The sequence below is a fragment of the Lampetra planeri genome, chromosome 50 (assembly GCF_965212315.1).
Source record: "Lampetra planeri chromosome 50, kcLamPlan1.2.h2, whole genome shotgun sequence".
In the NCBI taxonomy this organism is placed as follows: Eukaryota; Metazoa; Chordata; class Hyperoartia; order Petromyzontiformes; family Petromyzontidae; genus Lampetra; species Lampetra planeri.
In genome coordinates, this window is record NC_136156.1 from 173,345 (window position 1) to 197,402 (window position 24,058).

Genomic DNA, 24,058 nt, shown 5'->3' on the forward strand with positions numbered 1-24,058 from the left:
GAGTTATGGTCGAGGTATAACTGTGAGTTAGGGTATCAATCCGGTTATCGCTATGGTCTGGCTTAAAGCAATGGTCAGGGTATTTGCGATGGTCTCGTTTAGGGTCAGGGTTATGCGGTCCTCTCCATGGCTTCAAAAGTGGGTGCCACGGTGGTGAAATGTTAACTTCCTCGCCTGGTATGCAGGAGGTCGTGGGTTTGATCCTGACCCTTGACACCTGTATACTTGGAGTTTGCATGTTCTCCCCGTGGTCGTGTGTATTTTCTCTGGGTCCTCCGGTTTTTTCCTCCACATTTAGAAATATGCATTTAGAGTATGTAGCTACTTTAAAATTCCACTTTGTAGAGCTGTCATTTGCGGCTTCTGAAAAAAGAGCTGGAAAACAACGTACATACAGATGAGACTGCGAGCGCTTACGTCGTCACTAGGGGCCGAGGACCCCCTGCCATCTCCCCGGCTCAAGCGGCTGCCCCCGCGTGCACCATCCCTGGCTGCCACTGTCTGAAGCAGCTCGTCCTTGCCAGCGTTCGCCAGCGCCAGCACCACCAGCAGCGCATGGTGCGGGTGCGTGAGCGTCACGCGCAGGATGAGCTGGTGGGGGGGACGGGGAGAAACGGTTTTGATGGATCCACGTTTGTCTTTGTGTGTGTTGTGAGGAGCAGTGGCATCGTAGTGGTTAGCACAATAGGCTACAAACCCAAAGACCTGATTTCAAATCACAGCCATGGCAAACATCAGCAGTCAATATATGAACTGGGCCTCCTGTAAATTGACTGAGCTGTAAAAGAGTATCTTGTGCGGTGTGTGGACCTCAGTACCGAGGAGACAAAGGCGGTGCTGATCAAACCACCCCCTTGTGTGCCATGCCAGCCTTCATCGGTGCTTGCTAACAACACTTGCCCCAACAGTCTAATACAGGCTATACAGGGGATCTTTATCTTTGCATATGCAAGTGTTTAAAGAATATCGAACCAAAAAAACTGCTCTTTTCCTGTAGAAACATACTAAGGCTGTGTGGCCCAGGTTGTCCAACATAACTTTGCAACTTCGTTCTTGCCAAAACGCATTTAAAGTAATGGCCAGCAGAGCTCTGATGACAACTGTTGCTGTTTATATTCATATCTAGTTTCACGATATTCCTTAGCATCGCCATATCACGACAACCCTACACGGCAGTGTCAGCCGCCCTCACCTTCTGCAGGATGCTGTGGAAGGCTTCTCCGCCCGCCATCTTGGTGCCCATGCGTGCCGCCAGCTGGTAAATCAACGGCAGGAACTTGTGCGGAGGGATGTCTGTCACGCCCGTCTGTGACGATTTACAAGGATGAGGGTGGCAATGGTTGTGGCAGTGGGTGAAATCAGTGTTAAAAATGGGTTTAAAAAAATTGCTGTATGAATAAAGGTTTTAATTTATTACAGAATGGTAGTCTATTGCATTTAATATGCTTTATATACTACGTAACATATTAAGTTCCATTTAAAATATAAATTACATACGATTTAATGTATTCTGTGCATTTATATAAATTATATGCGACATAATAGTATTCTTGCGCATTAAATAAACATATACTGTGTAGCAGTTAACTAGTGCATTTAAAATCTATATTAAACATAGGATTAATTCCCCATATCCTGGAATTACACCTCCATTTTGCGGGAAGTACTTGGCCAGTATGTCATAGGGTTCGTTTGCTTACCCAACTCATAGTATGCATACCAGGAATACTGTCCCATTAAATAAGTGGGGCAAAGGTCGTGGTGGGGAAGTTTTGCCCCCTAATGTTGTGAACTCGAGGTCACTGGAAGGGATCTCAGAGGTAGCTTGTTGATATCTACTTCACAACGCTGTTCTCTAACACGCAGGTTTGCACTGTTCTGCGAGAACCCTGAATGGATCCCCCATCTTAAGTCATGACACCAATAGCACAATCAGGATCACCATAAGGAAAAATGTCTGAATTAAAAAAAACAATATTATAGTAATGATGGTGATACTTATGGCAATAGATGATATTACGAAAATATGGTATTGAAGATGTTGTTGCTACTGATGCTGCAAATGATGTCACAATTGATTCTGATTATGTTGACAGTGATTATGCCACTGTTCAGGGTTATGTCAGGAAGAGCACAATTGGGATAAAATTTAGGAAAGCAATTGTTTGTAACAAAAAAAAACACTGGGGAAAATCACAGCAGTGTGCTCGTGTGCGTGCGCGTGCTCTAGCGCGCGTGCTCTAGCGCGCGTGCTCTAGCGCGCGCGCTAGAGCACCCGCGTGTCCTCACGCACGCAGAAATCTCACCCGCATGACGTCGTTGACCTGCTGCTCCGCCGAGTTCTCGAGCCAGAGCGAGACGAGGCGGAATGCGCGCGCCTCCCCGTGCGCCCCGCCGCTGCGCAGGCAGCGCACGTAGTTGACGAGCGCCTCCACCAGGAAGCGCTCACGGTCCTGCCGCAGCGACAGCAGCTCCCGCTCGTCCAGATCGCACTCGCGCTGCAGCTTTACCATGTACCTGGGGACACGCACAGACAAGGACAAGCGGCCCCTGCATAGCCTGCATCGTTCACAAAAACACGAACATCCCCTTTTATTCTTTGGGCCTTTCGGTAAAGTCACGTAGATAGGTTCAAAGAAAATAACAAAAAATAATAAAAAACTACGACGTTCCGATCGCAACACAAGCATTCGTCATCAGGAAGAAAAGAGAGGCGGAAAGCTGCTGAGGCAAACTGTTTTAAAGGTTTAAAATGGTTGTAGCCCAAGGGTCATAAACGAAGTGGGCGAGGCTAGTAATGTTACTGTGAGAGATTAGCATGTTAATGGGAAATCGGAGAGCGACCTCCACGACAAGGGCGTGGAGGTGGCTATGTTACTGTGAGAGATTAGCATGTTACTGTGAGCGTTTAGCATGTTAATGTGAGAGATTAGCATGTTACTGTGAGAGATTAGCATGTTACTGTGAGAGATTAGCATGTTAATGTGAGAGATTAGCATGTTAATGTGAGATCGGAGAGCAGCAACGTTGAGTTCGCCACGCGAGGTGGCTGTGTTAGGGTGGGAAATTTAACCTGCTAATGTCAAATCAGAGTGCCGAAAATAACAACTAACGTCGGAAAGTGGTAGGATGGGAACATCACAGCCAGTTATGACTTAAACTGGTTAATAACGTCCTTCCAATGATTACTCAGTTTATACCTATCTTCTCCATTGAAGTTGTGTCTGTGTCTGTATATGTGGATGGGTTCATGAACGAATCTTTGTTGATGACCAGTGGGTTTGCAAAGTACCTTCGTCTTAGAGAAATCAATTTCGTGTGAGCCCACCACATTAAAACAATGATCAGTCACGGCCGAGGTATTGGTCCTACCGTGTTTCAGATCTGCCTTATGTTCACGAACTCGGTCCGAGACATGTCGCTTAGTTTCCCCAATGTAACTACTGCCACAGACACAGCTTAGTTTGTCGACGCCGGAGTATTGCATGTCAGGGATCACATCCTTCACAGATGGGACCAGATCAAAATTGTATGTCCTGTGTTAAATCGAATCTGCATCTTGTTTGCTCATAATTTTGGAGTTATATTTGGTGACCCCTGCTATGTATGGCAAGGTGATGGTTTTGATTGGGTCCTCAGATGGTTCTTTCCCAACGGTTGGGGTGACAGCTGTTGCGGGTCCTGGGTCCTGGCTGCGTCGCTGCTCGCTGTCATCTCTCTTCGTCGTCCGACCACGTGGCCGATCTCCTGCAAGGCTCTCATCATTGCCGTCGCTGCACTAGTCGGACAGCTACGTAGTTGGACGCCGACGATGGGGTTGTGTGATAGGGTCGGCTATGTGTAGCTGCGTTACATAAATGTATCGCCCAGTGTGTTCCCAATAAGTAAGAAGCCTTCTACACGACGTGTCTCGGAAGCCGCTCACTACATATTGATACATCTAAGCTAAATTTCTGAAGACCACTAAGAGATTTGGTCTTTCAGTCAATTGTCTAAAGACCCAAGCAGAGACTGGTCTTCCAGTCTAACCGTGTGCTTAACGGAACTTGTTAGTGAGAGACCGATTGGCAAGGTACACAGCACCCGCCTCCGTCCACCTGCACAGCCGACTCACCTGGATGGCTGCAGCTTGAGAGACTGTAAGAGGGTGACGTCTTCCTTAGCTTTGCGGAGCAGAGCTCGCTTGTTCTCGTACTCGGCCGAGCGCATGTACGCCACGATGCTGCGGTGCTGAGCGTCGGCGAAGCGTGCCAGCGACAGGTACAGCGCCGCCCTGCACACGCGGCCACCCTCGCTCTCGCCCATGTCGCTGCCGCTGCTGCCATCGCCCCACGCACGCTCCGCCACGCTCACCGCCTGTAGGCGGGCACGATGGGCAAAGGGGGGTGGGTGCCAGGAAGGCAGTAATGCACGGGCGGGACAAAGGTGGAAGAGGCAGCGTAGAGGGGCAGCACGAAGATGGATGATGCTTCACAGAGGGGTGGCGCACAGACGGAGGGGGAGCATAGAGGGGCGGCACAGGGATGGGGAAGTGGAGGTGCCAGGTGGATGTAAGATATTACCATGAAGGGACTCTTGCAAAGATGCGAGAGGGAGGAGACACCATAAAAAAGAGATGCAGGTATGGTGAAAACGTTGCATCCTAAATAAATGTAGCAACTAAACTGAGAGAACAAAATATAAAACCGTTAAAATTGCTGTATTTTTACCTTGTTTACATTTTTCTGACTAAACATTGTGTAACATAGAAATAGGGTGGGTACCTCATATATAATTTCCACTTACATAACCATATCATAGTGACAGTCTAAATAATACGGAACCTCTGATGCAATAATACAATAATATTGTTGCTCATGTAACAGTCAGCAAAAAGTGTATTCAAAGAAGCATGTTTGTGTGTGTTAGCAGAATATAGTTGCACTTTTATGATGCCTCAAAATGCCAGCCATTTTCACCAAAACACCATCATGGAAAATATTCACAATATTTGCGAGATTTTCACCCAATTAATGATACTGATTGTGCAGTAATTAAAGTTGGGTTGCAAACATCTATTGAGGCTGCCACTGCCAGCCGAAGTGGAAATCTTGGCCGGCGATATGCCCAACCATCCTTGTGCTTGACCATTGCGGTCGTTCACACACTGCACCCGGCACTCAGTTAAGGCTGAAGTACCCAAGAGCCGGCCCACAACAGGCTCTGAAACCAATTTTCAATGATGTCATGGGTAGCCAGGAATCGAACACTTGTCGCAGGGATTGTAGCAAAGTGTGTCGACCCCTACGTAATATTTGCACGTGTATTTTAAAATCTGTGAAAAAGAGCTTTCTAGCTCGACGGATTCCTCCAGCATAAAAAAATTATTCAGATTCTAAAAGAAAGGCCCTCACCTTCTCGAGGTACTCGCTGAGGATGATGGAGGGGCTCTCCGAGCACGTCTCGGCCAGCCAGTGTCCATAGCGGCCCAGGCACTCGGCGTACAGTGCCAACAGCTCCTTCGCACACTCGCCTGCCACCTGCAAGTGCACGGCAAAGCCACATGGAGCGTGCAACTAGGCCGCATGGAGCAAGCTAACTGGACATTAATGAATCCACAACCGCCCCCCACCGTTTTGCGATTAGATTAGAACAGTCAACTTCTTGGTTCTTTCGGTAAAGTCACGTAGAAGGGAAGTAATAAAATAATAAAAATAAAACATAATAAAACAATTCTCACGACGTTTCGGCTACAACGCAAGCAGCCGTCTTCAGGTGAAGAATGAGACACTACCAAGCTAAGAGCTTATATATAAGCTGGGTTGGAGGTGGAAGAGCGCCTTAACAAAAAGAATGTGCATATGAAGAGGAATTTAGCATATTCATATGCACATTCTTTTTGTTAAGGCGCTCTTCCACCTCCAACCCAGCTTATATATAAGATCCTAGCTTGGTAGTGTCTCATTCTTCACCTGAAGACGGCTGCTTGCGTTGTAGCTGAAACGTCGTGAGAATTGTTTAATTATGTTTTATTTTTATTATTTTATTACTTCCCTTCTACGTGACTTTACCGAAAGAACCAAGAAGATGAATCCCTGCAGTCACGAAAGCTTTAAATCGAAATAGAACAGTCAAATCAACATTTGTTTTGTGTTTGTCTCATTCGTATCGTCTGCCCTCGTATGTGTTGTCTTGTTCCTTCTCCTTCATTGAATCGGCATAAATGTATTATTGGTAGATCATAAGCATATGACTCGAATAAATGGTAACATTTTGATTTTAGTTTAACACGTAGGCTTTCGCGACCAATGTTATTCATAATCAACGTTTTTGGGTTTAGATCGCGTTATTTATAAATGTGTCGTAACCCTCCACCACCCGACACGGCCAATCAGTAAAAAAGTGTCACGTTGACAAAAGACAAATAGTTCACTGCTTTAGCCCACCGGTGTGTTGAAGCCACAACATTTACAATTTGAGTACGACGTTTCGCTGGTAATTGCATCCAGCATCATCGGGCAATTCGCCAGAATGGTGAGGCTCTGCTGTGTCTCCCGAATTGCCCGATGATGCTGGATGAAATTACCAGCGAAACGTCGTACTCAAATTGTAAATGTTGTGGCTTCAACACACCGGTGGGCTAAAGCAGTGAACTATTTGTCTTTTGTCAACGTGACACTTTTTTACTGATTGGCCGTGTTGGGTGGTGGAGGGTTACGACACATTTATAAATAACGCGATCTAAACCCAAAAACGTTGATTATGAATTTTGATTTTAATCCTACAGAATATTAAATGTGGGACGTTTTTAACAGGCAGTCTATAGAGTGCAGTTTTAATGTTTTTCTCATTAAATGCATGGGATTTCCTCTGCTCATTTTAGTTTTCATTCTGCATATTAAAATACAACATAATTAAGGAATTGGTTGAATATAATGGGTGTAACATTACACCAAACGAGCGATCCAAGTCATCATTTACAGCCGCACTTTCATTCAAGATTCGATTCTTTGTCCCATTTTTAACGTCTCATTAATAGTTGTTTTGCTCCATTAGCCCCTCTGCTGTCTATAGGACTTTAAGTGTCTCTGAAGTCGCATGGAGTAAGGAGGCAGCACCTGGGCTTTAAGTGTTCCCAGGAGGCCCTTCATGATGCCCATTGCCCGGCCCTGCTCTTGTTTGGCCCAAAACATCTCAGCATCCTCCACCTGCCAGGCATGGACCCCGTGTGGGCGTCTCGGGCACTGCCTGATTGATTGTATCGCCCTCTCCGACACCTGTGGTTCAACGGCAGTACGACAGCACAGGAATGGATAATGACAGTGATACAGGCGATGTTGATAATCGTTCTTAATGATTGTTGGTGAGGATAATAACGGTAGTGGTATTTTATTTGCAAGACAGATGGAAAATAGAAGACGGATGCCCCCAGGCACTCACATGTGGACAGAACAGACAAAAACACAGGTGGATAGACGTAGGAATGTTGAACCTCCAGACAACAAAGATCCCCCGTATAGCCTTTACAGACTGTTGGGGCAAGTGCTGTTAGCAAACACCTATGAAGGCCGGCACGGCACACGGGGAGGCGAGTGACCAGCACCACGTCAGACCGCCTTTTGCCTTCCCAGTGGCGATGTTTACACACCACACCAGGTAGTCATTTGAGGCTTAGTCAACCTAGGGGAGACCCAAGACCAGGTTCGGGTCGCCGGGTTCGTAGCGCAGCCTGTTAACCGTGACACGACCGCTCCCCAAAGGGACACACCCTTTGTGACAAATGTAGAGATGGACATGGAAGAGAGACGGTCACACATAGAAAAAGGGCACGGGGACACGGAGGCAGACAGAGACGCGGGGGACGCACGCGTGTATTTCCGGCGAGGCGTGCGAGCCGCGCCAGCTCCGTGAGATGGTCGACGAGGGCCCCCGTGTTCTCGGGCGCCGCCTGGCGGTGCAGCGCCGTGCGCAGCGACAGCACGGGCTCCTGGTAGCGGAAGTCGGTCTCCCGCAGCACCAGCAGCTGCTGGCGCCACGAGTCCTGCAGCGGCGCCAGCGCGTCCACGTCGGGCCCAGCGCTTGCGTTGCCACATCAACAACAATAATTATGAGGTGGATTTGAATTCGAGCAGTGTACGAATAAAAATGAGAAAATACAAATTAATCAAAACACAAGGGGTGCAACATACTGCGCACAGGAAGGCACAAAAAGTATTTTGGGACTAAATCACCAAGCATGCACCCAATCTCACCAGATCTGGGAAGTTAAGTCAGGTTGCATCTGGATAGAGCTTCGATTGCTGACCACCAGGTCATCGGGCTTGAGGGGTTACGTGGTGCCTTATAAGGGCCGTCAACAACTCACACTGAATAGCATGGTGAATAATGGTCAAATAACCCATGGGGAGATTCCATCCAACAGTAGATATCATGATACATGTGTATTGTTCATTAATAAGAAATTGATCTTTGTCAAACAGAGCTTAGACTAACATCCCAAGACTCGCCGTGAGCATTCCACGTTGAAACAGCTCTATGTCTCATGAAAAAAACCCGCCACCAATAACAACGCAACTGAACCATAACTGGGGGAATAAGACAACTGAATAATGAAATGGAAACGAGCGAAACCTGTACAGCCGTTGTCCAGCGGCTTCCATCTCGCTGAGCGAGCGCAGGCGGCAGAGCGCCGGGTACACGGCGTGCACCGACTCCAGATTGAGGGCGCTCAGCTCACGCATCTCCTGCACCCTGGCACGAGGCAGTGCGGCAACACGCTCCAGGTAAGTGGATCGACAAAGCACTGCACATTACATCCCAAAACAAAGATATAACCGTTGTAGTCTAGCGGTGCTGGTTAGCAAACGCGCCCTCGGGGGTCCCAAGGAACATGGGTCGCGGGCTCCTTCTCCATGCATGCTACAACTGTTATTCTGTAATGCAAACTCAAGCCGTACAATAACTGCTCTGCATATAATTAAGCATTGAATCTAAATTCCAAATATAATTCATGTATTTTTTAATGCATAGAGCACCCAGTACACTGCATATCCGGAGCTGCGATTGTGATGATACACTTGCTGTCAGGGCAGGGCTGCTGCAGCAGCAGTGGCCCGAATGCACTTTAGTAGAAGAAATCCGTATGCTGGCAGTGGTGGTGACAGTCTGATAAATGATTTTCACTCCTTTCCCATGATATTGGGAGTTAGCCTATGAGTGTTGCTCCTTGATAGAAACAAGAGACAATTTTAATAAGGTTGTAAGAAACCATTTGGCAGATACCCTAACCACGTGTAGTATTCTGACCCCGGCATGTAAATACCATCTCACACCGGCTGTGGCCGCCGTGTGGGCTGTGCGTCTCACCGTGCTGCTGCCAGGTGCTGGGTGAAGCTGCTGAACTCGCGGTCGTGCAGAGCCTGGAGACTGTAGTAGAGGCACTCGTGGTAGCCCAGGCTGCGGGGCTCTGACCTGCTGATCACACACACATGCACACCAAGACCCCTCCCGCCCCCTGCCGGTTAACATTACAGCCCGCAGGGGCTTTTACTCCCATCAAACACATTTATAATTACAGCACTTTATCCAACAGTGTATTGAAAGAAACCTCCTCACACCATGTGTGTCGTTGGGTTGTTTGAACATATTGTACCACGCCGGTTCAGTGTAGGTTGGTGAGAAGGAACCCAGATGTAACTCGCCAAGCCGTGACCAGGAGTTGAACTCAAGGGTTTAGAGCACAGCGTTTTAACCACTGCACCACAGCTACATGGAACTAAATAATAGACAGTTAAACACGTACACTTTCGCGACCAATATCATCCATAAGAGGTTTTTTGGGTTATATCTCGTAAATATATAAATGTGTCGTTAAAACCCAACGCCACCCGACACAGCCAACTAGTAAGGGTTGTCGCGTAAACAGAACGTGCCAATTCATCACTAGTACAGCACTAACCGGTGTGCTGGAGAGCCAAGCATCAACATTTACAATCTGAGTACGACGTTTCGCCAGTAATTACAACAAGCTTCATCAGGCGGCAGATTTGTGGAGAAGTCCTCCGCCTGTTTCGTTCCTTATAAAGAAACGCCTCTATATCGACTAAAAGAACACCAGAGGAACATTAAATTCTCCCAAACACAGCTGTCAGCAGTGGCAGAGCATGCTTGTCAACAAGGACATTCAATTGATTTTGATAACGTTGAAGTGTTATGTAGAACTAATTATTACTGGCCAATATTAGTTATAGAATCAATGGAAATTGAGAATAATTCAAATAATTTCAACCGCTGTGATAGCTACAGACTCGGCACAGCCTGGAATCGTATTATTAAGTAAAACACAACACATTACAATTCCTTACAGGTGCATCACATGCTAAGTGGCTGATTATTGATCTATTACATAATTGCATACACCCCCGCCTCGGATCTCGAATCCTGATGGGGTTCAACAATGATGACGTCATCCTGCACTATTTAAGACAGGAAGCAGGTGGATGGCTTCACTCTTCTGGTAAATCGCCCGAAGATGCTGGATGTAATTTCCAGCGAAACGTCGTACTCAAATTGTAAATGTTGTGGATTCACTCTTCAACACACCGGTGGGCTAAAGTAGTGAACTATTTGTCTTTAATAAAACGTGACACATTTTTACTGATTGGCCGTGTCGGGTAGTGGAGGGTTGCGACACATTTATAAACAACGCGATCTAACCCAAAAACCTTTATGAATAATACTGGTCGCGAAAGCCTACGTGTTAAACTGACACATTTACATATTTACGCTATCTAACCCAAAACAAATATTATGATTAATAGACGTTTGAAAGGCCAACCAATCATATAAGCAAGCTGGATTTATAAAAGGGTTTTCTACCATGACACAAACCTACCATTCGTCAGATCGTAGATAACACAAATCAATAACAAATACAATTATGCCTGGCCTTTCGGAGATTATGTAAGGGCATTTGATTCTATTTTCAGTGAATACTTTTAATTTAGTCATCTAAGCTCTCACAAACCGAGGCATTAATAAAACACATAGACATCCATAATACAGGTTTTTTGGGTGAGATCGCGTAAATATAGAAATGTGTCGTTAAACCCGTCACCACCCAACACAGCCAATTAGTAAGATTTGTGTCGGATGGTGGTCGGGTTTAACGACACATTTATATATTTACGCGATCTAACCCAAAACACCTGTATTATGGATATTGGTCGCGAAAGCCTACGTGTTAAACATACATAGACATGATCAAAACCATTTGTAAGATGGAACAGCTATATCGAGGCTGCATGAACAAAGTAACAAAATACAAATCAAAGGAGGAGTCAGTCAAACAGATTTGCTCTTACCAACGCTACATCAACATAAGATATTTTCTGTAAACTGAATTGGAGAAATTAAGGCATAAAAACAAATTGACAATATATAAGCCCTCTCGAGTGAGTTGATGACATCGCCATTATAAGAACCAATGGAAATAATCATCATACTGCTGGATTAAGGTCTCCCCACACCATTTCCATCTCTCATTGTCCCGTGGTGCAATAATTGATTCCATTACTGCACATGAGCTGATCTTGTGTGCGCGTGTGCGTACGTGTGCGTACGTGTGCGAGTGTGTGCGAGTGTGTGCGAGTGTGTGCGAGTGTGTGCGAGTGTCACCGAGAGCTGGGCTGGCGGTCCCACTGGCCCGCTCGCCAGGCTGCCTGGTAGCGCATCTCCTCTAGGTCCGCGCTGCACTCGGGCGACTCCTCCTCCAGGCCTCGAAGGTATCGCTGCAGCACCAAGTCCAGCCCGCAGTTCTGCAGCGCCTGCTCCCAGTGAACACGCACCGGGTACTACTCCAGCTTCCTTGCACGGGCCAAATTCTCGTTAACAATACTGGCCAAATGTTCCATTGCATGGCTCCCCTGCCACGGTGGCGAGATGTTAACTCCATCGCCTGGTATGCAGGAGGTTATGGGTTCGATCGATCCCGACCCTGACACACAAATGTTTGCAGTTTGCATGTTCTTCGGTTTTTCCCTCCACTTTTAGAAACATGCATTGAGAGTATTTGGATGCGATAAATTCCACATGATAAGCCACTTCATTTGTGGCCAGTTTGCTTCTGAAAAAGAGAGACAATGCTCAGTCGGCCGAACCAACATCGTGACAACAGGTTTTGAGACTAATTTAGGCTTCCTTATGGTAAATAACAGCATCACTCTGTCGATGATCTCCAACAAGAGTGCAATCATAAGTAAAGCCGCGTAGTTAGAAAAATAATAAAATATTACGACGTTTCGATCGCAACACAAGCAATCGTCATCAGGGGATGACGATTGTCTTTATGATGTACATGGATAGCCCTATTATGAACCCATTGCTGAATGAGGCCTTATCCCGCAGTGCGGGTTGTGGGGATCATTTAACCATATTTCACCACACTGGTTGGTGTGGGTTGATGAAGGTGGGCAGTGTAGGCAGTGTAATGCATTTTTCTACACTGTTCTTTGCTGACAGTATAGCCCCGCAGCAGCCTACAACACTTTCCTAGGTGAAGGGATGGGTAAAGTGAACAGAAGGTACTTTTAATATGAAGTGGGGTCCAGCACCAGCACTTACAGGATCTGAGATGAACAGATGACTAAAATGTGCACGGGCACACTTTTATTGTGAATGGAGTCCAAAGTGTGCTCCTGCAGGATCCGAGGTGAATGTGGAGGTGAATGTGGAGGTGAATGTGGAGGTGAATGTGGAGGTGAATGTGGAGGTGAATGTGGTGAATGTGGAGGTGAATGTGGAGGTGAATGTGGAGGTGAAGCAGCAGGGGAACTTCTAATGCGAAGTGAGGCCCAGTTCCAGAACTTGCAGGATCCAAAGTGTAAAGGTCAATGAAGTGGGTAGGGGCGGGGGGGGGAATTTTTATTTGAAATGCCATTTGGCACCGGTACCTGTAAGATCCCCGCTTGCCTGACGCCCATGGGCAACGCCGTGTCAAGGTCATACACTCCCAGTGCCTTCTCCCACTCCCCCTCATGCTCATAGGTGCGCACCCTTCAGCAGGGCACACACACACACACACGACACACATATAAACAAGTATGAGGAATTCAGAATCAATTTCAAGGTTTATCTTATAAGTCTCAATCTCAAATTGACTCTCTTGTAAATTAGTATTATAATTGCGTGACCCAGTTTGACATGGGTTGGCATCTTCATTAATGAGAAATAATGAAACAAACTCATGGAAGTGCATGGCTTCTGTAATGCTTTGCAATATGTATTTGTCCACGAAAGTATTAATTTGCAATAATAACAATGGCACCTTCCGTTTTGGCCAGTTTTCTATAGCGCAAGTCCTAAATAGTAATGAACTTTAAACTAAAACAAGTGATTTACATTCGATCATCTTTACGAGATGTATCATGATCCACAGCTACAGACCGACAGACAGATGTATGTATGTTAAACTTCTATCGCACTGTACGTAGTCAACGGTGCTAATCGGAGGTGCAGGGGAAGGACAAACTAAACAAAAAGCAGTACTAAAGAAATTAGTTTTAAATCTAGATTTAAAAGTGTATAGCTCCAGTGGCTTCCTAATACCGGGTGTTCCAGACTGTCCCCGTAGAAGTGCATCTGAAACTGCACGATACAGTGGCCGTCTTTATTCGATGGCTAGCCAAAAACCGCTATGAAAATGATCAGATTTAGCATGATGGTTTATGCTCCTGACGAGATCAGCAAGGTTTTATAGTTCAAAATATAGATAGACAGAGATGGATAGTCGGAGAGACAGACAGGCAGAGAGGTATGGCTAATTCATTAACACTTTCAACCTTCGTTGGAAAGCAGTAAAAAGAACACGCATGGTGCCAGAATTTGCATGTGCTCGCATGAGCGCTTGGATGATGGAAAGGAGGAAATCACCTGGCCAGGGCATGGACAGGGTGACCTCGCCTGCAGCCGTACAGGCTGTCGGGCTCCCCGATGCTTCTATAAACCTCCAGCAGCAGATCCTGGAGTCACACGGTGGAAACAAAAACCTCATTTTGGAACCAGGGTTTTTAATTTCATTGTGTTAGTGTTATCGATAATAACATGTAAAAAGAGAAAACTATAAAAAAAAATATTGGTTTGCCATTCTTCACCAACCCATTCTGACCAGCCTTGTGAAATATGATCAAAAAAGCCCCATGACCGACATGTCGTGGTGAGGCTTTCATCCAGCAGTGGAGTGACAAAGGGCCGTACGTTTAAAAAAAATGTTTTTGCATGTAATGTCACTTGAGCAATCACGTAACATTAAGAGGTTAATGGCAGCCATTATCAAAAAGCATATTCAAACAATATCGAGTGTATTATCCTTAAATCTGCGCCATCTGCTTCGTGGCGGACATTAAAGATCCCACTGTGTTTCTCGAACAAGAGCAGTCCATTTGTTGCTGGCGTTATGGTGAAAATTTGGAAAATGTGATCAATTGCTTGCAAATTCATTAAGTGGATAAAGCCACATTGCAGCGTCACCCCCGACTGGCAGACTGATACCCACGTGCAGGCTGGTACTGTGTAAAATCTGTGCTACAAAAGCGACAGCTGCCACTGTGGGTCACATTGGTAAGACTGCAGTATGGCATTCACATGGCTGATACGACATGTGATATAAGGCGTTTTGATTTGCCAAGGCATTTAAGCAAGCACCATATTAATACAAATCCTCATCCTTATACGTTTACTGATCCAATTCACGAAGCACACATTATGCTCATCGTATGACCTGCAGGCTGATGTTCGCCTCATCCATCCCTGTCTCGCTGATGTTCTCCAGCAGCGACTTGTGATTGTCCTCATCATGGCTCGAACGGCCGCTGAAATCACCGCTGCCATCCTGGGGCCTGAGATTGCATCAACGATGGCAGGAGTGGATGACATGGTGAGGTGGTTGAGTAATATGATCACAGATGTTTGACTGTCTTTCACCTGTCCCACCTCTCTGTGCATCCATCCGTCAGTTCATCTGTCGATCAGTCCGATTATCCAACTACCTGTGTGTCCACCCATCTATCAGTATGTCCACCTCCACATCCATCTAACACTATTTTGTGTATGCATATCTGTCCATCCATCTGTTTGTACTCGTGTCTACCTATTAATCAATTCATATGGTGATATGTTTGTCCGTTCTTTTGTCCATCCATCAATCCACCCACCCACCGTTTTGTCCTTCTATCCAACCTCCCATTCGTCAGTCAATCCTTCTTTCTATAAATGGCATATCCACACATCCATAATTTATCTACCCATTGATCAATCAATCTATGTCCACCTGCCTGGCTATTATGCATATAACAAAACATTGATTCATCACTTAAAATCAAATCTTATACTCAAGAAACACATCTGTTTGTCTATGTAATAATTGAATATTTACATGTAATACAAATTCAGTACATATAATATGTTAATGCTACATTTGCTCAATGGTGCAAATTTTTTTTTCAAATTACACTGTAAAAAGGAGACAAAAAAGAATTGATTCTTTAATCTAGTTATGATCCAGAATGATGACACTTAATTGAATCGCTGCAGGCAAGACAGGAAGTTAATTGTTAGAGGTCTACTGTTCATAAATGTACCTGTCCATGATTCAGTCCATTCATTGATCAGTTCATCCTTCTGTCTGTACGCGTCTTTTCCTTCTTTTCTAGTCAATATATCCAAATAATCACCCATCCATCCATCCAATTGCATATACAACCATCCACCTGGCTGAATATACATCGATCCGTCTATTGCCGCGTGTGCGAGGCTGAGCAAGCGAGCGAGTGCTGTGGCTGTACCGATGCGTGCCGGCATAGATCTCGGCGTAGAGCAGTGCGGTGAAGTGCGCCCCGCACGCCTGTGCCGCGCTCGCCACCTGCAGGTGGTTGAGACTCAGCCAGAAGTTGTTGTCCCAGGGCGTTTGCGAGTTGGGCCTGACACACGCAGATGCACATGGCCGCAACCACGGCAGCAACGGCCACAACTTTGCGTGTAGTGAGAATAGTTGTGATTTGGTAGGTGCGTGTGTGTTGTAGGTGTGGCGGGGAGTAGTGGTCCTTTGGTTAGCATGTTGCGCTACGAACCCGGTGACCTGAATTTAATTCCCGCTCACGGCCAACACTAGTGACGATTATCTGAACCGGTCCGGACCCTCCCCTACGTCGAATAAGCCTCAAATTGAGTACCTGGTGCGGTGTGTAAACATAGCCACTCGGGAGACAAAGGCTGTGGTGCTGATCCACCTACCCCCTCGTGTGCCGTGCCGGCCTTCTTAGATGCTCGCTAACAGAACTTGCCCTAACAGTCTGTTATAAGCTATACGGGGGATCTTTGTCTTTGTGTGGTGTGTGTGTGTGTGTATGGAGTGTGGTGTGTGTGGTGTAAGCAGTGTGTGTGTGTGTATGGAGTGCGGTGTAAGCAGTGTGTGTGTGTATGGAGTGCGGTGTGTGTGGTGTAAGCAGTGTGTGTAAAGAGTGTGGTGTGTGTGGTGTAAGCAGTGTGTGTGTGTGCGTGCACTATGAGTGTACGACATTACCGCTGGTGGCGACGCAGGTAGCCGATGGCCCGGAGGACGGAACGCACAGACACCGGGTCCACATGTACCCCCGATGCATCTTCAAAGAGATTGCATGGTGACCACATCGGCACAGAAGAGCTTCACATACAATAGTAACAGCATTTCGACACATACAGCAATTAATACACTCCATCAATCAATAAGTCCAATGACTTACAAAGTATGAACCCATTAACATGAGAAAAAGCCCCACTAATATTCAGGGCTCTTTTTAAGGAAGACCCCCTGTTTTGGGATGTTTGACCAAATCCACTTATGAGTGTTTAGCATCGCGAAGAAACTGGAGCAGCTACAGAAAACCCATGCATACGCTTAGGGGGTAACACTAAAAAAATTGCACAGATAGAATCGAGAATCCATTGCTCATCGCACAAAGCAGGAGGTTGGCCCCACCTCCAGCAGCGAGCATTGGCGTGGTGGGCCTGGAGGAGCCCTGTGCCGAGGACCGCCGTGGGGGCTGGAGGACCCTCATGAGGTGGCTCGAGATGAGAGGCATCCAGCCGCCACCGACCTCAGCGTCGCCCAGGAGAGCATCGTGCAGCAGCAATGGCAGCACTCGCTCGCAAACCTCCGCCTTCGCCTACAGCCGCAGCACACACGCATGCAGGGCCAGAGTGCAGAAGGGTCATCATCATCACCACCACCATATGAGAATATCTTGGTGAAAACGTGTGCTTAATTTTCTCGGAAATTAGAAGATCTAGAACAGGCAAGTTTTCCACCTGATAACTCACTCGAATGGCTCAATAAACAAGCTGGCTGTAAACACACAGAGCCCCTTACCTCACAGATGGGCCCGAGCAGACGCAAGACGTCGCAGCGAGCTGCACCGCCTCGGATGAGTGCACACGTTAAGCCTTTAAGCCACAGATCATGGCTACCACCGTCCGGCTCCCATAATGTATCACTCTCCAGCTCTTTAGAGGGGCGGCCGTCCAGCGGCAGGGGCGGCAGCTCCAAGCACTGGGGGGTCAAGAGTCAAATCAGGCATGAAAACAGAAATGCAAGAAGTTTCACTGTTATGTTAACACTGTCAAACATGTATTGTGTGCTGGTCGTTTTGGGCAGTAGCCTTTTCCAGAGCAGTGAAGGCATTTATAAAATTTAACATAAAATGTATACGAGTATTTTGCACTGTGATAGTTTATAAACTGTTGGGATTGGAGATGCATTTGAACACTGTTGATCAACAGTGATGTAAGCAGGACTATCGACAATTAGGCTAAGACAGATATATAAGTGCCATGTGTCCTATAGGCCTAAAAGCAATGCATAGCTCATCATCGTAGCAAAATGCAAATTGCAGTGGGAAACAAATGTCTTATCACAGGAGTGACATTCCCCTGCTACTGTTGAGTACGGCACATCGAGATTCTGATAAACATACAAAAGCATATACTTTACTATACAGTGCTGTATTGTATTTAATTCTTCTTACGGTGTGTACAGGAGGCCTATACATAACTCTGGCCTTGGTGGTGGCTCTGGGTTCTGTCCGTGCACACCCCATGCTGTGTGTTCTGGCATTTTAGCTTAACATATTCACTTTTTTTTGGACAAAGCTTTTTCAGGCTAAGTCAGTGGTGGTTGCGGGGGGTCGGTCCAGGATCAGCTCACATATCACTCACCACTGATATTAGCAGCGAGCCAGAATTTAATATAAGTCAGGTCGCCGGGTTTACAGCGTAGTCGGCTAATCACTTCGCCAGTTCATTCTCATTCAGGACTAAACGTAAAGATGGGGAGATGGTGCTAAGTCTTTAAGAGCTGCCTGGCTACACCGCACTTGCCTTCTTTTTAGGGTTGCGAAAGGGCGCGAGGATCTGCAGGAAGAACTCTGTCTCAGGCAGGGCCGCCTGACGTTCCCAGAATTCGGCGCCAGCGCGCGTGGCAAGCACGGCCTTCAGGCAAGTGGAGCTGGCTGCTCGGACCTCCACACTGGCATGGAAAACAGTGAGCGGTGGTGACGACGGAAGGGATGGCAGCGGTAGCATGAGCAGCAGAGAAATGTTGAGTTAAAATTTACTTGCACTGACAATTGGTACCATTGAGTCACTTAATGATCTACACATTCATCTACTCATTCTCTCACTCACTCAACTACTAACTTAACATTCGTTCAGTCAAGCGTATACCCAAATGCTCACTCACAAATTTACTGGCTTAACCACAAATGCACTCGCTTCCACACTCAACCACACATCTACACACCCAGGCACCCAGGCACCCACTCAGACAGCCATCCATCTAATCACTCCCAACTATAAGAGCAGAATTAAATATACGAAGTCGTCATGAGGCAGTGTTACCACCTGCTGTCAGTCAGTGCGTCGTTCAGCAGTGCCACGGCCATGTCCGTCCACTGTGTGGTGATGGATCCGGGGTCCTGGGGGGTGATGGAGGTCGACAGACCCCAGGGTTGGCCCTCAGTATCCCTCTCCAGGGCCGTGGTGGAGAAAGCGACGGGACCCAGCTCGCCAAGGCAGGCAGCCACAGCCTCTGTATTTTTGGAGAATAAACAATTGATTCTGGATTTGAATGAGTGGGTGATTAGATTGGTGGGTGGGTGACTGTGAGTGAGAGACTGAGCTGTCAAGCGAAACAGTAAGACATTTAATTGCTAGGTAGATACATTATTGGTTAAGTGGGTGGTTAGTTAAGTGGGTGGGTGGGTTGGTGGCTGGATGGGTGTAAAGGTGATTGAATGAGTGAGTGGGTAGGTAGGTGTGTAAATGATTGAGTCAAAGGATAGGTGAGTGGCTGGATGGGTGAGTAAGCGTGTGAATTACTGGGGTGTGGAGTTAATGAATGAGGGTGAGTGATGTGAGGTGGATGTGCAATTGAATGTGTGGGTGAGTTAGGGAAGTGGTCTTGAGAAGCTTCTACGGATGAAGCCAAATTGAACACGCAACTAATTTTTCACAAAAGTTTGTGTATGCAATCAATCAATTGTGCACTCGGTCTTCACCAAGTCCCTACAAGAGAAACAGCACGGCTGACTTGGAGCATAACACAGAACCTCAGAGGTGTGGGCTTAGTGCAATGACATGAGAACTATAAACCTGTGGTTTGATCGCACGACTGACCATTTTCAACTTCAGAGTTCAAATCCTGGTTGGTAAGTCGACAGCCCAAGCTCTCCCCCATGGCTGTTACAATAAGTACCCCTTCAAGGGATGTTATTAATTGCTCACCAAAGAATCTCCAGTGGGCGACTGCGCCGTGCCAAACAAACACACTGTAAACTCCTGTCCATTACGAGCATTTCAAGGTCGTACGAGTGGTGCACACTCATTATCTCCTGAAGCCATCAACTGTATTTTCAAATGCCCGTATTTAATTATGATTGATGCTCAAATTATACCACCGAAAAGAAGAACCCTATTGAGTGACAGGTCCCTGCCAGAGAAATGTAGAATTTCCACCACTGGCTAATTGGCATTAAGAGAGATGATCACGGCACAATGCTTTCTTGAGGAGGGAAACAGTTTGATAGATTTTATGTTGGGCGACACAACCACCTCGAGATATACTTTTAATTCAACTCAACATTAAACTACGCTGTGTTGTGTGGCGATTATCACGAGGATGAGTTACCCAGAGTATCTTCAGCCCCGGTTGGAGAGGCCAGGGCAGTCCGGCTCATGCGCACCAGGCCACCCACTAAACGGATCAGCACGCCACCCTCCAAGGCATCTGCAACAACAGCCCGTATGTTGAACTTCTTTCGCACCGTATGTAGCCAACCTTGCTGATCGGAGGTGCAGGGGAGAGACAACAAACTAAAAACAAAAAGCAGTTCTAAAGCAATGAGATTTCAATATAGATTGCAGTGACCGTCTTTGTTCGATGGCCAGCCAAAAGCCGCTGCGAGGCTGCCTGGAGTTCGCGTGATGGTTTATTCTCCTTGACGAGATCAGCAGCTACTGTGGTTCATTTGTGCGAAAGAAGTTCAACATACATACATATGTAGAGTGGTGCTGACCTTGCTGGGCGGCAAGCAGACCACACAGCTCTTCCTTGCGCTGCGCCAGCTGCACATGCAGGTGACGAACGCCCTCGACGCGTGCCCCGGCCAGGCCCTGCCAGACGCCCGCCGACAGGAAGTGCTCCAACTCCTGGCAAGAATAACGTGGTGAGTGTGAAAAGCAGGATTAATATTATTTTGTTGTTATTATTATGCTTGTTTACCCATAAAAGCCCAAGTCTCATGACTCTATTTCAGGAAGGTCCTGCCAATTTTTTGCAGGTGACAATGATTGCTCTGTATATTCCAATTATTTTTTTCTGGAACATGACACTGGCATACAAAGGTCTACTCTTGTGAATGATGTGAAGGGATCTTTAACGTCCACTTTGAGGCAGTGGGAATTTTCATGTTTAATAAATCCGTAGTAATGACCACGACAGCCGCTGCATTTGAACCGTGAACCTTTGCAACAAGCGGCAAATGCGCTACCACATCATAGTCCCAGAAGGCGAGAAATCGCGAATTATGTCAGCTCCCTGATTTATTGAAAACAATTCAATGATTTTATCTGATTAATGATTGTCACAAGGTCGATTCCACAGAGTGTGCATGTGCACATCCCACATCTGAGAGTATTTGGCTAGGAATGCACTTATTTGTTGATTAAAATCACATCTTACACTGACAATATGTGCATCAAATCACGTGTATAAGAATCAATTAATTAAAGATACATGGGAATGATATGGAAATGGTATGCCGATGTTACGTTTAGGCTGATGCAGCAAAGATAACTGTACAATCGAGGCAGAACAAGAAACCATACAAAGCTTGGATTTGACAGGTTACACCTTCACCTCACCTGCAGCAGGGACAGCTTTCCGTGCTGGTATTTAACCCTTTCCTGGGCCGATCGCAGGTGCTCCAGGGTTTGTTGGTGTGGGAAGGGGTCCAGACGGCTTAGCGCACGGGATAGAGGCTCTACAGCCTGGCAGTTGATCACCAAGAAGTCCAACAGAGCCAAGGCCTGCTGAGACACGATGATTCCCAATGAGTCTGCGTAAGATTGAAGGGCACATGCCATTGGTGAACACCAATTACAGCCGTAACGGCACACGAAGGGGTGGTGTGGACAGCACCATGCCCACCTCCCTTTGTCTCCCCAGTACTGAGGTTCATATACAATGCCGGATACTCATTTAAGGCTCAGTCAACCTAGGGAAGGCCAAAGGGAGGTTAAGGTAACAACTCGATACTGATGTTGTAAAGGGCTGGAAATTGAAGCCAGATAACTTGGGTTTACAATGCAGCAAGAACATCACTCTGACAACTCCAAGCGCCACGATGGGGTGGCATGGCCACGTGCTTGGCCACCTTGGTTTCTCCAGCGCTGACATCTACAATAATGCTGCACCAGTTACTCAATTCAGGCAGAATATACCTGATGAGGCTTATGACGAAATCCCCCGTAACGCACCAGATCGTGTGAGATATCGGAAGCAAAGCGGGGTTGAGCCTGGGTTGAGTGAATGGATGGGCGACTGTAATGCATAAAGATGTTGACAAAGGGGCTGTGGGCCTATGTGGTGGCCAGCATAGGAAAGTGCAGAAAATGCATTGTTGTGCCATACTTCTTTGATCTCTGACTTCCCCTACCCACACTGAGCAGCAAAGTGAAGTGTAGTCCAATACTCTCCAGGAGTGGGGAGGCCCTCATCCATCAGTGGACTGAAAACAGCTGTACATGTAGAGGCCTATGGGAGGCCCAAAGCCAGATTCAGATACCAATTGCCATTAAGTGTAACACAGCAAGGTCTTTTAACCTAGACAGACAGAACCAATTGCACAGCACACGACCCACGGGTGCCAACTCCCTGTGCAATTCACGCAAAGTGACACTTCGCAATGACGCTAAACTGACCTGCTTTGCGATGTCACTTGCGTAACCATGTTTTTTTTGTGACGATGTCGATGAAGATGTTGATGATGATTGTTGTGGTGGGGATGTCCAGGTAATGAGTGGCAGGAGGGCAGCGACAATGGCGTGGAGGTGTGGAGCCAGAGCCTCTGGCCTCCAGGTGACTCCAGCTCGGCAGGACACGTTCAAGAGGTCAAGGCAAAGGCTGAAACTCCGACCAGATGTTTCATCCTGGACGTTGGGGCTGATGGGTTAAATACACGCCGCACAGAAAGCCCCTTTTTAACTAAGAGAGTGGGTGCTGTTTTTTAATCCAGTACCGTGAGAAATCCAAACTGTGATATCCCATTTGTCTCTAAACTAAAATGTATCTCGACATCCAATAATTAGTGGGACGAGGGGGGGGTTATGTATCGGTCCATTGAATAAAGTTTGGATTTGTGTTGGATGTCGCAAGCCAGACCCACCCACTACCTAAACAAGTGGAAATTCAAATAAAGCCCAGTGTGTGATTGTGGAAATAGTCTAGACCAGGGGTCGGCAACCAAAATAACAAGAAGAGCCATTTCTTTCCAATTCGGTACAAAATTCAGTATTTCAAGAGCCGCAATGCATCTATGTACATACGTACATATCGTCAAGAAGCAGCCCGTAAAGAGCCGCATGCGGCTCCGGAGCCGTAGGTTGCCGACCCCTGGTCTAGACCATCGAGCACCACTGAAGACATTCCTGGCTAAATTATCTGAACATAGACATACAAGTTGCTTTTCATGCAGCCATACACAAGATGGCCATTATAAGCACCTCTGAGAAATACACGTAACCCATCCTGGGGGGGTTTCAACGCAGAATCACGGCAGTGCTGGCTCTGCGTCTCCGACACGGCCAATAAGAGCCCACCTAGGAAATTGTCACATCACTCCAGTGCCTGAACCCAGTATCTCGGCAATGCAGGCCGAGGTGCCTCTGACAAGGCCATTGCGAAGCACCCCCCTCCCCCCCCCCGCCATGGGAGAGTGAGCTGACGGAGTTGCGGCGGCACCGGCTGTTGATGAGGTGAACGAGAGTGTAGATGACGTCGCGCAGCACGAAGGCCCCCGAGCCGCCGAGGCCATCCTGCAGCTCCCCTAGCAGGTGCCCGATGAACAGGCGGTACATCATGAGGACCCGGTGGCGCTCGTGGGCATCCGTGGCCAGCTGTACCTGCTGCCCGACGGCCAGGAGGATCTTCTGGATGGAGTCCTACGGGTACGGAAGCGGAGAGAAAAGTGGTGTCACACGCAAACTCCAAGGCGACATGCACTGACGACGATGACGATGATTATTATAGTGGAGATCACAAGGTTGTGTAGAGGTCAAGAGTGCTGAGCTAACAGTGTTGAGATCTTGGATTCGTATCCAGACCGCTGCCTCTGATTAAACGGGGTTTGCAAGTGTAGGGAGCTCATGGTGTCAGCTGGGTTAACCAAAGACTGCACAAAAAAAACTCGTGACATTAAATAAAATCTTGCAATAAAATGTAGTTTCAGCTTTTGAGAATTAAACATATCGGCTTGACCGTCGTGTGATGAAC

The 24,058-nt window shown here is 47.0% G+C and overlaps 1 protein-coding gene across 5 annotated transcripts in view; it reads right to left on the reverse strand.

Moving 5' to 3' along the window:
• The window catches only part of LOC144734162 (serine-protein kinase ATM-like), a 71,141-nt gene that overhangs the window by 13,310 nt on the left and 33,773 nt on the right, over positions 1–24,058 (reverse strand). For 3 of the 5 annotated variants that reach the window (XM_078616232.1, XM_078616236.1, XM_078616233.1), the window contains exons 30-53: positions 23,528–23,727; positions 22,489–22,729; positions 21,430–21,597; positions 20,583–20,715; positions 20,195–20,293; positions 18,910–19,096; positions 18,388–18,535; positions 17,381–17,560; positions 16,991–17,177; positions 16,556–16,634; positions 15,819–15,953; positions 14,756–14,873; positions 13,909–13,997; positions 12,930–13,032; positions 11,656–11,804; positions 9,346–9,453; positions 8,611–8,730; positions 7,847–8,057; positions 7,098–7,256; positions 5,394–5,519; positions 4,115–4,356; positions 2,307–2,517; positions 1,193–1,306; positions 418–591 (exon numbers count right to left, since the gene is read on the reverse strand). In XM_078616232.1, coding sequence (XP_078472358.1) covers positions 418–591; positions 1,193–1,306; positions 2,307–2,517; positions 4,115–4,356; positions 5,394–5,519; positions 7,098–7,256; positions 7,847–8,057; positions 8,611–8,730; positions 9,346–9,453; positions 11,656–11,804; positions 12,930–13,032; positions 13,909–13,997; positions 14,756–14,873; positions 15,819–15,953; positions 16,556–16,634; positions 16,991–17,177; positions 17,381–17,560; positions 18,388–18,535; positions 18,910–19,096; positions 20,195–20,293; positions 20,583–20,715; positions 21,430–21,597; positions 22,489–22,729; positions 23,528–23,727 — 3,681 coding nt within the window. The remainder of the gene's footprint in view (positions 1–417; positions 592–1,192; positions 1,307–2,306; positions 2,518–4,114; positions 4,357–5,393; positions 5,520–7,097; positions 7,257–7,846; positions 8,058–8,610; positions 8,731–9,345; positions 9,454–11,655; positions 11,805–12,929; positions 13,033–13,908; positions 13,998–14,755; positions 14,874–15,818; positions 15,954–16,555; positions 16,635–16,990; positions 17,178–17,380; positions 17,561–18,387; positions 18,536–18,909; positions 19,097–20,194; positions 20,294–20,582; positions 20,716–21,429; positions 21,598–22,488; positions 22,730–23,527; positions 23,728–24,058) is intronic. The other 2 variants (XM_078616235.1, XM_078616234.1) reach the window with 2 other exon arrangements.